Source organism: Mercenaria mercenaria, unplaced genomic scaffold (assembly GCF_021730395.1).
Source record: "Mercenaria mercenaria strain notata unplaced genomic scaffold, MADL_Memer_1 contig_3340, whole genome shotgun sequence".
Lineage (NCBI taxonomy): Eukaryota > Metazoa > Mollusca > Bivalvia > Venerida > Veneridae > Mercenaria > Mercenaria mercenaria.
In genome coordinates this window covers 1-13,957 of record NW_026461468.1, presented here as the reverse complement: position 1 = coordinate 13,957, position 13,957 = coordinate 1, and the positions used below count along the sequence as shown (strand labels likewise).

Genomic DNA, 13,957 nt, shown 5'->3' with positions numbered 1-13,957 from the left:
TCTTATTTAATCTTTTTTGCAGCAAAATTGCCTAAATGTCCCGTAAAAAGTTCATTTTTTCGTGTTTTTACCTATTTTCGCGACCCTCATATCACTTGTGTTTAAACTAATATAATTATTTGGCCATATTTATGCATCTACCTACTATATGTTGCTAAACAACATCAAAAAAGGTGAAAGAATTCTCTATTAACACCACAAGAGGGCGAAAATGAATATATAGATAGTACAAACGAAGCCCGGAGAGGGGGTGGGCATGCGTGTAGGTCCGCTTTGTTGAAGGATTGGCGTCCGGTGAAAAGAAAGTCATTTAAATTTCAAGAGAATAAATTTCCCTACAATTTGGTACCAATTACATTATTTAAACTCATCAAATGAGTAACTTACGGTCAGAAAACGGTGTACAATTTTTTGAAAAATGCAATTTCACAGAGGAAAAATGGTGGGTTTGGTAGGGTTTTTAAGCATTGTGAAGCCATTTATGGACAGATTTCAATGATATTTGTCTCCAGACATTTGCAATGAAGTAGCAAAGGTAACTTGTTCGAATCTAAATGAAATGAATCCTATCTAACACCAGAGAAGCCAAGAAATGCATGTAGAAAAAGTAGAATAATGGACGAAAACTGAGGTGTTTGGAATGCTCCCAGCCGGACTCGGGGTAGATGGGGCCTGCGACTAACAGAAAATAATTTTATTTCTAAGAGCATGAAATTCCCTACAATTTGATACCAGAATTATGATTATAACTTTTAAAATGTGTGATAAACTTCCTAAAAAACGTGTATTTTTACTGCCTAATGACTATTTTCGGAATGAAATGGAGGAATGGGTTTAGTAATCTTGGCACTGTAACCTAAAGGATGGACGGATTTTAATAAAAGAGGGACCATGCTGAACATTCAACTCGTCCAGTAAACTCAGTACTGAAAGCACTCCAATTTGTTTCATCTTCTAATTTCTAGACGGAAAAGTATGTGTAAGTAAAAATGCAAAAGAATGGCAAACAGAATGGACATTTAATATTATAACATATTCAAATAGAGCACATATTTATAAGAAAATATGTGTTATTTTATTTACGGGCATAATGTTTAACTTATAGCATCTGTATTAAAACACACAAAAATCAACAATCAACTGCAAAACGCTCTCCCTAAATAGTCATGTCTACAATAATATAAGTTATACAATGCATATTTTAATAGAATTTTGAAACTTTTATATTTCATGATTTGCAGTAGATGATAGTCTAGTGAAAACCCTATGACATTTGTCAAAGATATGTACAGCTTACGCTTACCTTGCCGAAAGTAAACACAAGAATAAGCAAAAGTTGTTAATTGCTATTGGCATACGCATTTGTCTGTCATTTCAAGAGGTTTGTGACAGGCCAGGGAACCATGATAAACCTCTGTACATTTTTGAGAATATATGTCTGTATGATATGCTCATCATTATGATGATCGTACTGAATACCAGGGATAGTATTCGTCAACGTTGTAAGTTTGAGACTAAGACTTTAAAAGCCTCAGTCTTCCTATTAGCTCATTAATTGTTAAAATAGCATAGACGTTGATGGAACTTCGCAAATGTCGAAGATATAAATTTGCTTTGAACAAATTATGCCCAATTTAGTATATGCTGTTTTCACAAGAAGGAATTTCGCTTGCAAAATGCCAAGGTGAAGAATAAGTGTAGCTGCAGGACATAAATCTTCGCAGTGAGAAACAAAAATATCTGAGGGACATCATTATTTGCATACAAAATACTTAGGCAATAAACCAGAATAGCTAAGGGATATAATTCTTTGCATACAAAATGCTAAGGTGATAAAAAATATGTAACATTTTGTCGCCACCTATTTCAAGATAAGAACCTGTAAATTTATATCTTGCCGAAAATAAACACAAGAATAGACATAGGTTCTTACTGGTGGTATATAAAATGGTATGAGTGCGAAAAAGTCTAAGTGCCTCTCTTTCTATGTGCACTTAGATCTCTTTTGCACTCACCACTCGATATGTAATAAGAAGAAAAAAAAAACAGCAAGATATGCCAAGATATAAAGAATATTTGTTTGTTGGTATGTTTGTCTCAGAGTAAGAGCTAAACTTCCCACCAAGTAAGTATTTTATTAGTAATGTTCACGAGTGAATGGCTGTTTGATCTTTTAAGTTAAATAACCAGTTTTCTTAGTATCTCATGCATTTACCTGATTGTATTATGCGCGCAGTCGTTACGTCACAATGTTTATGTCAGAAAAACGTTAAAGGATGAGAGTATCTTTTTATGTCTTTGAAATGATTTACATACGTTTTCATTAAAGTCCATTTTTATAATTTATAGGGGTTTCCCTACAACTAAGGAAATTCAGCTTACTCAACTGTTTCAGTAATATTTCAAATGATTTTTCTGAACTGGCTGCACTTGTTTTGAAAACGCATTTTTCAAACACAAACTTAAATTATATCCATAAAAAGACTAACGAATTTAAGCAACAACGAGTGAAAGAAACAGAAAAATAAGGCAGCGCGTAAGAAAACGATGAAAAGTAAACAGAGTATATAAAGCTTAAAACATTGTATGTAACCATAGCGGTTGTCAGTCTTTCTAAACGGATTAATATCGTGTATTGAATTGTCTTAAATCGCGTTCAAGTTGCTCCCTATTCATGGTTTCCTCACGATCAACTGCATCCAGCCTTGCACGAATTCTACTGATTTCTTCACTGGTACGGACACTCTTTCGTGTGTAGTCGTGAATGATACGCATTGCAAGTGCAAGTTTATCATTCAAATCACGGTTCTGATAGAAATAAATGAGAATGTATCGTTTGCCTCTGTAGATGAGTGCAGTATTTAAGATGCTTTCGCTTTCGACGAGGGCAATATTTAATGGTACTAACACAGTCTCTTGAAATCCTACTTCAGGAAATATAATTGAGCCGTGCCACGAGAAAACCAACATAGTGGGTTTGCGACCAGCATGGATCCAGACCAGCCTGTGCATCCGCGCAGTCTGGTCAGGATCCACGCTGTTCGCTTTTAAAGCCTATTGGAATTGTAGAAACTGTTAGCGAACAGCATGGATCCTGACCAGACTGCGCGGATGCGCAGGCTGGTCTGGATCCATGCTGGTCGGAAACCCACTATGTTGGTTTTCTCATGGCACGGCTCATATATGCTTACCTTATTACTAGATGTAAAATCCGTTATTTGCTTGAGAATTTAAGGTTTGACAACTGTGACAGTTCTGAGGTTCACTATTCATTTTGTATTAAAGAAGAAACAATACGCCTAAAGAACAATTTCATCATGTTCATTGTGAACAAAGTTCCAACTATGGCCTAAGTTATTTACCTCGATAGAAAGTCTGTCTGTAAAGGTGGACACTCTGCATTATGTCCACTGACAAACAGTTAAAATGTAGGGCGTACAAATGTCTTTAAGTAAAACTGAACACAAAACATATGTGATACTCTGTTTCGGTCATGTCTGGTTTCATTATTGTGTGAGGGAACGTAAAGATTGTATCTAGTTTACAAGAGCATATAGAAACCTTCGCTTTCATTCTGTTTCTGCAGGTGTAGCAAAGAATTAGTCTTTTCCCCTCATATCAAAAAGCTTTTTGGTGTAATATATTACCGAATTACATAACTTATCTTAACTTGGGCGTTAACAATATATTGCAACATCAATAAAGTTAATGAGTCTAATGCCATGGGCTTACCTAGCCTTTCACTATTTCTCTCCGCCTAAAATACTGCGGCGCAAGGTTCGTCTCTCCACCTCCGGCATTTTCTACTTACCTCTCATTCCTGACACATGGTTTGTCCCTCAACCTCTTATTCCAGACACGAGGTTCTGCTCTCCACTTCCGGCTTTTTCTACTTATTTCTTATTCCTGGCGAAAGTTTCGTCTCTCTACCTCTAAATTCTTGTTCCTGGTATAAGGTTCGACTGACCTCTTGTTCCTGGAGCAAGGATCGTCTCTTCTCCTCCAATATTTTATACTTACCTCTTCTTCCTTGGGCAACGTTCGTCCTTCCACTTCCGGCATATTGTACGTAACTCTTGTTCCTTGCGCAAGGTTCGCATTTCCATCTCCGGCATATTTGTACATAGCTCTTTTTCCTGGCGCAAGGTTCTTCTTTCCATCTCTGGCATATTGTACTTACCTCTTGTCCCTGGCGCAAGGTTCGTCTCTCCATCTCTGGCATATTGAACTTACCTCTTGTCACTGGCACAATGTTCGTCTCTCTATCTCAGACATATTGAACTTACCTCTTGTTCCTTGCGCAATGTTCGTTTCTCCATCTCTGACATATTGAACTTACCTCTTGTCACTGGCGCAATGTTCGTTTCTCCATCTCTGACATATTGAACTTACCTCTTGTCCCTGGCGCAAGGTTCGTCTCTCCATCTCTGGCATATTGAACTTACCTCTTGTCACTGGCACAATGTTCGTCTCTCTATCTCAGACATATTGAACTTACCTTTTGTTCCTTGCGCAATGTTCGTTTCTCCATCTCTGACATATTGAACTTACCTCTTGTCACTGGCGCAATGTTCGTTTCTCCATCTCTGACATATTGAACTTACCTCTTGTCCCTGGCGCAAGGTTCGTTTCTCCATCTCTGACATATTAAACTTACCTCTTGTCCCTGGCGCAAGGTTCGTTTCTCCATCTCTGACATATTGAACTTACCTCTTGTCACTGGCACAATGTTCGTTTCTCCATCTCTGGCATATTGAACTTACCTCTTGTCCCTGGCGCAATGTTCGTCACTCTATCTCAGACATATTGAACTTACCTCTTGTCCCTGGCGCAAGGTTCGTTTCTCCATTCTCTGACATATTGACTTACCTCTTGTCACTGGCACAATTGTTCCTACTCTCTATCTCAGACATATTGAACTTACCTTTTGTTCCTTGCGCAAGGTTCGTTTTCTCCATCTCTGACATATTGAACTTACCTCTTGTCCCTGGCGCATTGTTCGTCTCTCTTATCTCAGACATATTGAACTTACCTTTTGTTCCTTGCGCAAGGTTCGTTTCTCCATCTCCGACATATTGAACTTACCTCTTGTCACTGGCACAATGTTCGTTTCTCCATCTCTGGCATATTGAACTTACCTCTTGTCCCTGGCGCAATGTTCGTCTCTCTATCTCAGACATATTGAACTTACCTCTTGTCCCTGGCGCAAGGTTCGTTTCTCCATCTCTGACATATTGAACTTACCTCTTGTCACTGGCACAATGTTCGTCTCTCTATCTCAGACATATTGAACTTACCTTTTGTTCCTTGCGCAAGGTTCGTTTCTCCATCTCTGACATATTGAACTTACCTCTTGTCCCTGGCGCAATGTTCGTCTCTCTATCTCAGACATATTGAACTTACCTCTTGTTCCTTGCGCAAGGTTCGTTTCTCCATCTCTGACATATTGAACTTACCTCTTGTCACTGGCACAATGTTCGTCTCTCTATCTCAGACATATTGAACTTACCTTTTGTTCCTTGCGCAAGGTTCGTTTCTCCATCTCTGACATATTGAACTTACCTCTTGTCCTTGGCGCAAGGTTCGTCTCTCCATCTCTGACATATTGAACTTACCTCTTGTCCCTGGCGCAAGGTTCGTTTCTCCATCTCTGACATATTGAACTTACCTCTTGTCACTGGCGCAATGTTCGTCTCTCTATCTCTGACATTTTTGAACTTACCTCTTGTCCCTGGCGCAATGTTCGTTTCTTCTTTCCATCTCTGGCATATTGAACTTACCTCTTGTCCTGGCGCAATGTTCGTCTCTCCATCTCTGAATATTGAACTTACCTCTTGTCACTGGCGCAATGTTCGTTTCTCCATCTCTGACATATTGAACTTACCTCTTGTCCCTGGCGCAAGGTTCGTTTCTCCATCTCTGACATATTGAACTTACCTCTTGTCACTGGCACAATGTTCGTTTCTCCATCTCTGGCATATTGAACTTACCTCTTGTCCCTGGCGCAATGTTCGTCTCTCTATCTCAGACATATTGAACTTACCTCTTGTCCCTGGCGCAAGGTTCGTTTCTCCATCTCTGACATATTGAACTTACCTCTTGTCACTGGCACAATGTTCGTCTCTCTATCTCAGACATATTGAACTTACCTTTTGTTCCTTGCGCAAGGTTCGTTTCTCCATCTCTGACATATTGAACTTACCTCTTGTCCCTGGCGCAATGTTCGTCTCTCTATCTCAGACATATTGAACTTACCTTTTGTTCCTTGCGCAAGGTTCGTTTCTCCATCTCCGACATATTGAACTTACCTCTTGTCACTGGCACAATGTTCGTTTCTCCATCTCTGGCATATTGAACTTACCTCTTGTCCCTGGCGCAATGTTCGTCTCTCTATCTCAGACATATTGAACTTACCTCTTGTTCCTTGCGCAAGGTTCGTTTCTCCATCTCTGGCATATTGAACTTACCTCTTGTCCCTGGCGCAATGTTCGTCTCTCTATCTCAGACATATTGAACTTACCTCTTGTTCCTTGCGCAAGGTTCGTTTCTCCATCTCTGACATATTGAACTTACCTCTTGTCACTGGCACAATGTTCGTCTCTCTATCTCAGACATATTGAACTTACCTTTTGTTCCTTGCGCAAGGTTCGTTTCTCCATCTCTGACATATTGAACTTACCTCTTGTCCCTGGCGCAAGGTTCGTTTCTCCATCTCTGACATATTGAACTTACCTCTTGTCCCTGGCGCAAGGTTCGTCTCTACATCTCTGGCATATTGAACTTACCTCTTGTCCCTGGCGCAAGGTTCGTTTCTCCATCTCTGACATATTGAACTTACCTCTTGTCACTGGCGCAATGTTCGTCTCTCTATCTCTGACATATTGAACTTACCTCTTGTCCCTGGCGCAATGTTCGTTTCTCCATCTCTGGCATATTGAACTTACCTCTTGTCCCTGGCGCAATGTTCGTCTCTCTATCTCAGACATATTGAACTTACCTCTTGTCCCTGGCGCAAGGTTCATTTCTCCATCTCTGACATATTGAACTTACCTCTTGTCACTGGCACAATGTTCGTCTCTCTATCTCAGACATATTGAACTTACCTTTTGTTCCTTGCGCAATGTTCGTTTCTCCATCTCTGACATATTGAACTTACCTCTTGTCACTGGCACAATGTTCGTCTCTCTATCTCAGACATATTGAACTTACCTTTTGTTCCTTGCGCAATGTTCGTTTCTCCATCTCTGGCATATTGAACTTACCTCTTGTCCCTGGCGCAAGGTTCGTCTCTCCATCTCTGGCATATTGAACTTACCTCTTGTCCCTGGCGCAATGTTCGTTTCTCCATCTCTGACATATTGAACTTACCTCTTGTCACTGTCGCAATGTTCGTCTCTCTATCTCTGACATATTGAACTTACCTCTTGTACCTGGCGCAATGTTCGTTTCTCCATCTCTGGCATATTGAACTTACCTCTTGTCCCTGGCGCAATGTTCGTCTCTCTATCTCAGACATATTGAACTTACCTCTTGTCCCTGGCGCAAGGTTCGTTTCTCCATCTCTGACATATTGAACTTACCTCTTGTCACTGGCACAATGTTCGTCTCTCTATCTCAGACATATTGAACTTACCTTTTGTTCCTTGCGCAATGTTCGTTTCTCCATCTCTGACATATTGAACTTACCTCTTGTCACTGGCACAATGTTCGTCTCTCTATCTCAGACATATTGAACTTACCTTTTGTTCCTTGCGCAATGTTCGTTTCTCCATCTCTGACATATTGAACTTACCTCTTGTCCCTGGCGCAATGTTCGTTTCTCCATCTCTGATATATTGAACTTACCTCTTGTCACTGGCACAATGTTCGTTTCTCCATCTCTGGCATATTGAATTACCTCTTGTCACTTGCGCAATGTTCGTCTCTCCATCTCTGACATATTGAACTTACCTCTTGTCCCTGGCGCAATGTTCGTTTCTCCATCTCTGACATATTGAACTTACCTCTTGTCACTGGCACAATGTTCGTTTCTCCATCTCTGGCATATTGAACTTACCTCTTGTCACTGGCGCAATGTTCGTTTCTCCATCTCTGACATATTGAACTTACCTTTTGTTCCTTGCGCAAGGTTCGTCTCTCCATCTCTGGCATATTGAACTTACCTCTTGTCACTGGCGCAATGTTCGTCTCTCCATCTCTGGCATATTGAACTTACCTCTTGTCACTGGCACAATGTTCGTCTCTCTATCTCAGACATATTGAACTTACCTTTTGTTCCTTGCGCAATGTTCGTTTCTCCATCACTGACATATTGTACTAACCTGCAGTTCCTGGTTGCAAGGTTCGTCTCTGCACCACTCGTATTTGTTTTTTATACTTACCTCCTGTGCCTGGCGCAAGGTTCGTCTCTCAACCTGCCGCAACTTGTACTTACCTCTTGTTCCCGGCGCAAAGTTTGTCTCTCCATGTCTGATATCCTGCGATAAAAGTAATTCAGTGCCACTCTGTGGACAAAATTAAAGGTTTATTGCATGTTTAAATTTGCACTTAGAGGATGAAAACGCATACGGCTACAGTCGAGGCTTTCCATGAATAATAACATACGTGAATTATAAATAAATTTCTCAAGAACGAATGAACTCAAATGCCACAGTAAAAATAAATATGAATCACAGCTAATGCAAACTTATATTGGCGTGACATGCATTGGCTTTGTTTCAAGTGCATAAGGCATACACTGCTAAATATTATGTAACTGCGATTCATCCCTTAAAATGCCTCACACATGTTTATGCAATGTGTGAAGAAATGCAAACGGACTGCCTTGCATATTAAGCACGGCTAAAGAGTTCAGCAACCAGTTGGTAATATGAATATGTGCATTGTAGTGAAACTTTCGGCGTGTATGAAGTACGCATTTGTGACATTAAATATTCGATATTTCATACTATCAGGAAAAAATAAAGAGTATCATTTTACAGCTTAGTTTAAATACAAATGTGTTAAACCGATAAATAGGAAACATTCATCGACTGAGGCTGTTCAAAGCAGAACTGAATAGCACAGCAAACGTCGTAAAGTCACAACGCAAGCTGTAAACTGCACGTGCAAGATATGACGTCCACGGAACTAATATATCTTTCTGACCATTATACAAATGTCAAGCCTTTGAGGTTTAACATGGAATGTATTCAAATCATTGAATGCTTTTAAAGTTTTATTCATACATTCATAAGCCTAACCTTTCATTGAACTTCTGTTCTTCAGAAGCCAGTTTGATACCAAGTTTTGTTATCTCTGCTTTTAGATTCGCGTTCTCTTCTCTAAGAAGGCTTATGTTACGACCCTTATTCTCGCACTCTCGTTCACATTTGTCTAACTTTTCTTTCAGCCTAGCATTTTCCAGTTCAGCCTACAATAAAATTTAAACAATAAATTGATAGTATGTGATCAAACACTTATATCATATACGAGTTTGTATAAATTCTTAATTAGAAGAATAGTTTATTTTTGCTAGATATTATCTCTATTGGCATGTTTACATATAAGCTATTTGGCGATGGGCCATATCAAAGGCGGTTCCCTTGCAATAATTGAAAATGTTACGTCTGAAAATGTGTGACATTAAAGCGACTCGGCGAATTTGTATCTCTCAAAAATTAATTATATGAGCCGCGCCATGAGAAAACCAACATAGTGCATTTGCGACCTGCATGGAACCAGACCAGCCTGCGCTTCCGTGCCGTGTGGTCAGGATCCATGCTGTTCGCTAACGGTTTCTCTAATTACAATAGGCTTTGAAAACGAACAGCATGTATCCTGACCAGACTGCGCGGATGCGCAGGCTGGTCTGGATCCTTGCTGGTCGCAAATGCACTATGTTGGTTTTCTCATGGTGCGGCTCAATTATATGTGGATACTTTGCATGTGAACAGTGGAACAAACTTCTTGACATATGATTTGTAACCAGTCATATTGTGCAGAAGAGACAAAACCGTTGCAACTCTTTTGAAATAATGAAGAAAATCAACATTCTTATTGTCATTTTGCCAATATCTAACACATACTTTCACTCACTTATAATTTTTTGTGTCGTATATACATTCTATACCAAACTTGGTGGTAATGAATATGTTGAAAACTTTAAGAGGCTATGGCAGCGTTGTAAATATCGCGTCATTACGATAGCCCTCGTTTTATGTTTGTGAACCATTTATTTGAGAACAAATTGCCAGTTTTAAAATGGAAAATGCAACACTACCCACGCCCCCTAGCACCGGCTTAAGCAGTATTCAATCTTCAAATCTAAATGAGTTGAAATCAATGATCCCGAAGGACCAGAAATATAACAACACTGAGATGAAGTCGGGGCGACTTTTTACGGCTGCCACACAGCACTTAACACCCACTGTTGTGAAGTAAATATAATCTGAAAAGTAGATCCGTCGGAAGCACCGAGAACAATACATTTGTATTCATTTGTCATATAATAGGCTATGTCTAAATTCCATATTATATTATGTTAGGACATTTATTCATGTTCTTCAAAAAAAAAACTTTGGTTTAGAGATTATTTTGATCATGTGATACCCCACACTGAGAGAGATTCTCGCGTTTCGTGGCAAAGAGTAAAAGCATTACGGCCCGAAAACATATAATTCAAAAGGAAATGACGTCGACGTGTAAAAACAACATACACATTCCCGCATGTTTCATGGGAATTTAATGACGTTGATTGATGATTAGAATAGCGTTAACTCGTGTTTATTTTACGTTGTAACATCTTCAGAATCCCTACTGGGCTCGACAACAAAAAATCCCTCGGGATTCTGCAGATGTTATTACACGTAAAAAACAATGTGTAATTGTTTTGTTGTCATTACAGAACTGAACTAACGGAAATTACTTTACCTCTCTCAAGGATCTTTCTTTAACTGTCGCATCATTTTCAAGTTTCACCAAGGTAATTCTCCTATCTATTTTCTCTTTCTCTATTTCCTGTCTTAAACCACGAATTTCTTCCATTGCGGTCTCGGCTCTCTGTCTCTGAAATGTCCGAAAAAGTTATATAGCCGCAGTTTTTGTGATAAAACTAAGTTTTCAGCTATTTTATATATGAAGTTTCCCACCTAATAAAATATTGTTTACTTTTTTTTTTTGGGGGGGGGGGGGGGGGGTGTCGGGGGGGGGGTATTTATAGATTTGAATTAGCTTCAAAGGTTTCAACTGTGGTTATAAAATGTTAAAGATCCTATATCTCGAGTCTTTTGACTGATACTTCAAACTCGCAACGCTAAATGGATAAATCACGTGACAATACTCATCTGATAACTAACCGCTTCCTGCAGTTCTCGTTCAAGATCTGAACATTTCCGCTCAAGTGGCTGTACCTTCTTCTCAAGATCTTGGATAGTTCTTTTCAGATCCTGCTCTGATCTACGTCTCATTTCCAGTTCCTGAAGTTACGATCATCATAAATATGCATTTGTTATGTTGTTAATGAAAATTACAACCTCGTTTCTATCAAATATTGGCAGTAAATATAAATATGTACATATGTAGATATATACTAGCATTTGTGCGACTCGTGATGTCAATCAACAGCAGTGAAACAAATATTATCAATTATTGTTCTTTCTGTCTCGTCTGTAACGACTCCAGGTTTGCTAAATTTTACGTCGGAAGGCCTTTTCTATCTTTAAATAAATAAAGTAAATGATAAATAAATTATGTTTTAAAAAAACTCCCTCTCAGGACCGGCACCATTTGAGACATAATCAGTCTGTGTTGCCTTCTCTGTGTTGATAAAGTGTATCAAACAAGGCTCCAAGATGATAAAATTGAGTTTGTAACCAAAAGCAAATTTAACCTCAAAATCTCCCATGTTACTTGTGTTTTGAGAGTTCTATTTAAACCCAGCTTCACAACGTAGTTCTATCACACAATGTTCCTGAAAGTGACCAGTAACTACCTCGTCCAACCTTTGCTGAAGCCTTTGGTTTTCTCTTTCAGCTGTTTCTTTCTCGGCCTCTAAAGCGTCAATATTTTCTTCAAGCGTCTCGACACGATTTGCATTTTCGGTGATAAATGCCCGCATTCTATCCCGTATCTCCATTACACTACTTCTACGTGTCAAAGCTTGAAACTGAAATAGATTTTAGTCATTTTCATCTGTTGATAGCAGACTGTTGACAGAAAATATCTAATGGAGATACAAACATTTGAGCTTGCAACATGAGGGTATATTTTAATAACTAAATCCCATGTAAAGATCCTTTGGAAGCGAAAGCATGCAACCAGTCAAAAAGAGCAGACTCTGTTTCAGTTTGCTAGTTCGTGAGTGGTGATAAAATTTGCAGCATCTCTCATGCCCCTAAACATTAAGCGGAACTCTGACATACAGTAACATTGAATGGACGCTATGATCCTACAGGATCAGAAATAACAAGAGCATCGCCTGTGGGTCCCAACACTCGTATGTAAGCGCTTTACATAAGACAATGATATGCAAGAAAATAGCTATGGTTCTTTGCCTTCTTACTCACCCATTGATGACAAAAATGTATTAAGTTTCAAAGCTATAGTTTCCAAAATGTTTAACCTAAACAAATAGATAACCAAAAAATACCAATTTTCTAAGTTAAAAAAGTGCCATAATTCTGACAAAATGAAAGAGAGAGTTATCGTACTTGGCCTACTTACTATTCGAATGACAATAAACAAAAGAAAAAGTTTCAAAGGTATAACTCTTAAAGTATTTATGAAAAGATAACCTAAACAAAATCCTTTTCACAAAGAAATTCTAATTTTCAAAGTACATTTAGTGCCACAATCCGGACAATATGCATATCAGTAATGGTTCTTGGTCAACATACATAACTAATGATGATAAACAAGTCTGCAAAGTCAAAAATCTATTGCAGTTAAATCATTTAAGAAAAGAAGGCTTTACAAAGAAATTAACTAAGAAATTCCAGTTTCTTAGGTAAAACAAGGACAATGATTCTTACAAAATACATGTTACAGTTACTTACACATCTAATGGTGATGAATAAGTGTTTAAAAGTTCAAAGTTACAATTTTTATAGTTTTTGACAAGAAATGAACCTAAACAAAAACCTTAACTAACGCCTATGCCGATGATCAAGTGCGACAATTGCTTGTAGATTTTTTTTCAAAAATCAGACGTGCTTATTAACAACACTAAGTCGTGTAGGAGATTTCTTATTGTGATTGGGTACCAGTAAAAGATTTTAAACATGCGTCTCTTTCATTTAACAAATTAATACTTTATTGACTTCTTATTGGCTACCGACAGCAGAACTAGTGTACGACTGTTAATTTGCTTATTGTACGTGATACCGTGACCGGCGCTCCTATCGATATTTCGCTGTATTTTTTTTTTAAATATGAGCACTTACTCTTTCAGAAATTTCATTCTCGATTCTGTCATGTTCCAGTAACATCTCTTCCAGGCTGGTCATTTCCGTCTCCGCCATGTTTACAAGACCTACAAATTAAAATGTTCTTTCAAATTAAGTCAATGTCTGAATCGAATAAGCAAAATCAAAAAATGAATTCCTTGAATACAAATTGCCAGTTTTAATAATACGTTTGTCATGTGTTTACTTATGCAAATCAACGCCAGTATAACATGTTCCAGGACTGGCTTGCAATACCGTAAGCTTGACGAATGTGAATGTATTTCAACCGAAAAACATGATAACAGGGGTTAAGAATTTTGAGAGATAAAAAAGTTAACTTATACATACATTGAATGTAATAAATCAGAGGTCCAAAATAAGACATTTTAGTAATGCCGCGATTAAATCTGTTGTTTTATGTCCGCAAACTAAGCAGAGAACGGCTAAGAATGGAAAATGTAACAACGCAGTACTTGATATTTTGTCTATATCTTTAACCTTTAGCCTGCTGGCGGCAAGTGATTTTGCTTTTG

At 38.5% G+C, this 13,957-nt stretch overlaps 1 protein-coding gene across 1 annotated transcript; it reads right to left on the bottom strand.

Annotated features, from left to right (window-relative positions):
* Positions 1–1,005: 1,005 nt before the first annotated feature.
* LOC123527606 (trichohyalin-like) lies at positions 1,006–13,578 on the bottom strand. The gene is made up of 7 exons (XM_053534073.1): positions 13,422–13,578; positions 11,972–12,145; positions 11,337–11,456; positions 10,912–11,046; positions 9,243–9,412; positions 8,435–8,477; positions 1,006–2,808 (listed from the first exon to the last, which is right to left on the bottom strand). The coding sequence occupies exons 1-7, from the start codon at positions 13,497–13,499 to the stop codon at positions 2,623–2,625; spliced, it is 906 nt and encodes a 301-aa protein (XP_053390048.1). The 5' UTR covers positions 13,500–13,578; the 3' UTR covers positions 1,006–2,622.
* Between the last annotated feature and the right edge of the window lie 379 nt (positions 13,579–13,957).

Coding starts and splice junctions, on each gene's coding strand:
- LOC123527606 (XM_053534073.1), bottom strand. CDS start 13,499: ATGGCGGAGACGGAAATGACCAGCCTGGAAGAGATGTTACTGGAACAT. Junction 9,413..10,911: donor AAGAAAGATCCTTGAGAGAG/GTAAAGTAATTT, acceptor ATTTTATTGTAG/GCTGAACTGGAAAATGCTAG. Junction 8,478..9,242: donor GAACAGAAGTTCAATGAAAG/GTTAGGCTTATG, acceptor CTTTTATCGCAG/GATATCAGACATGGAGAGAC.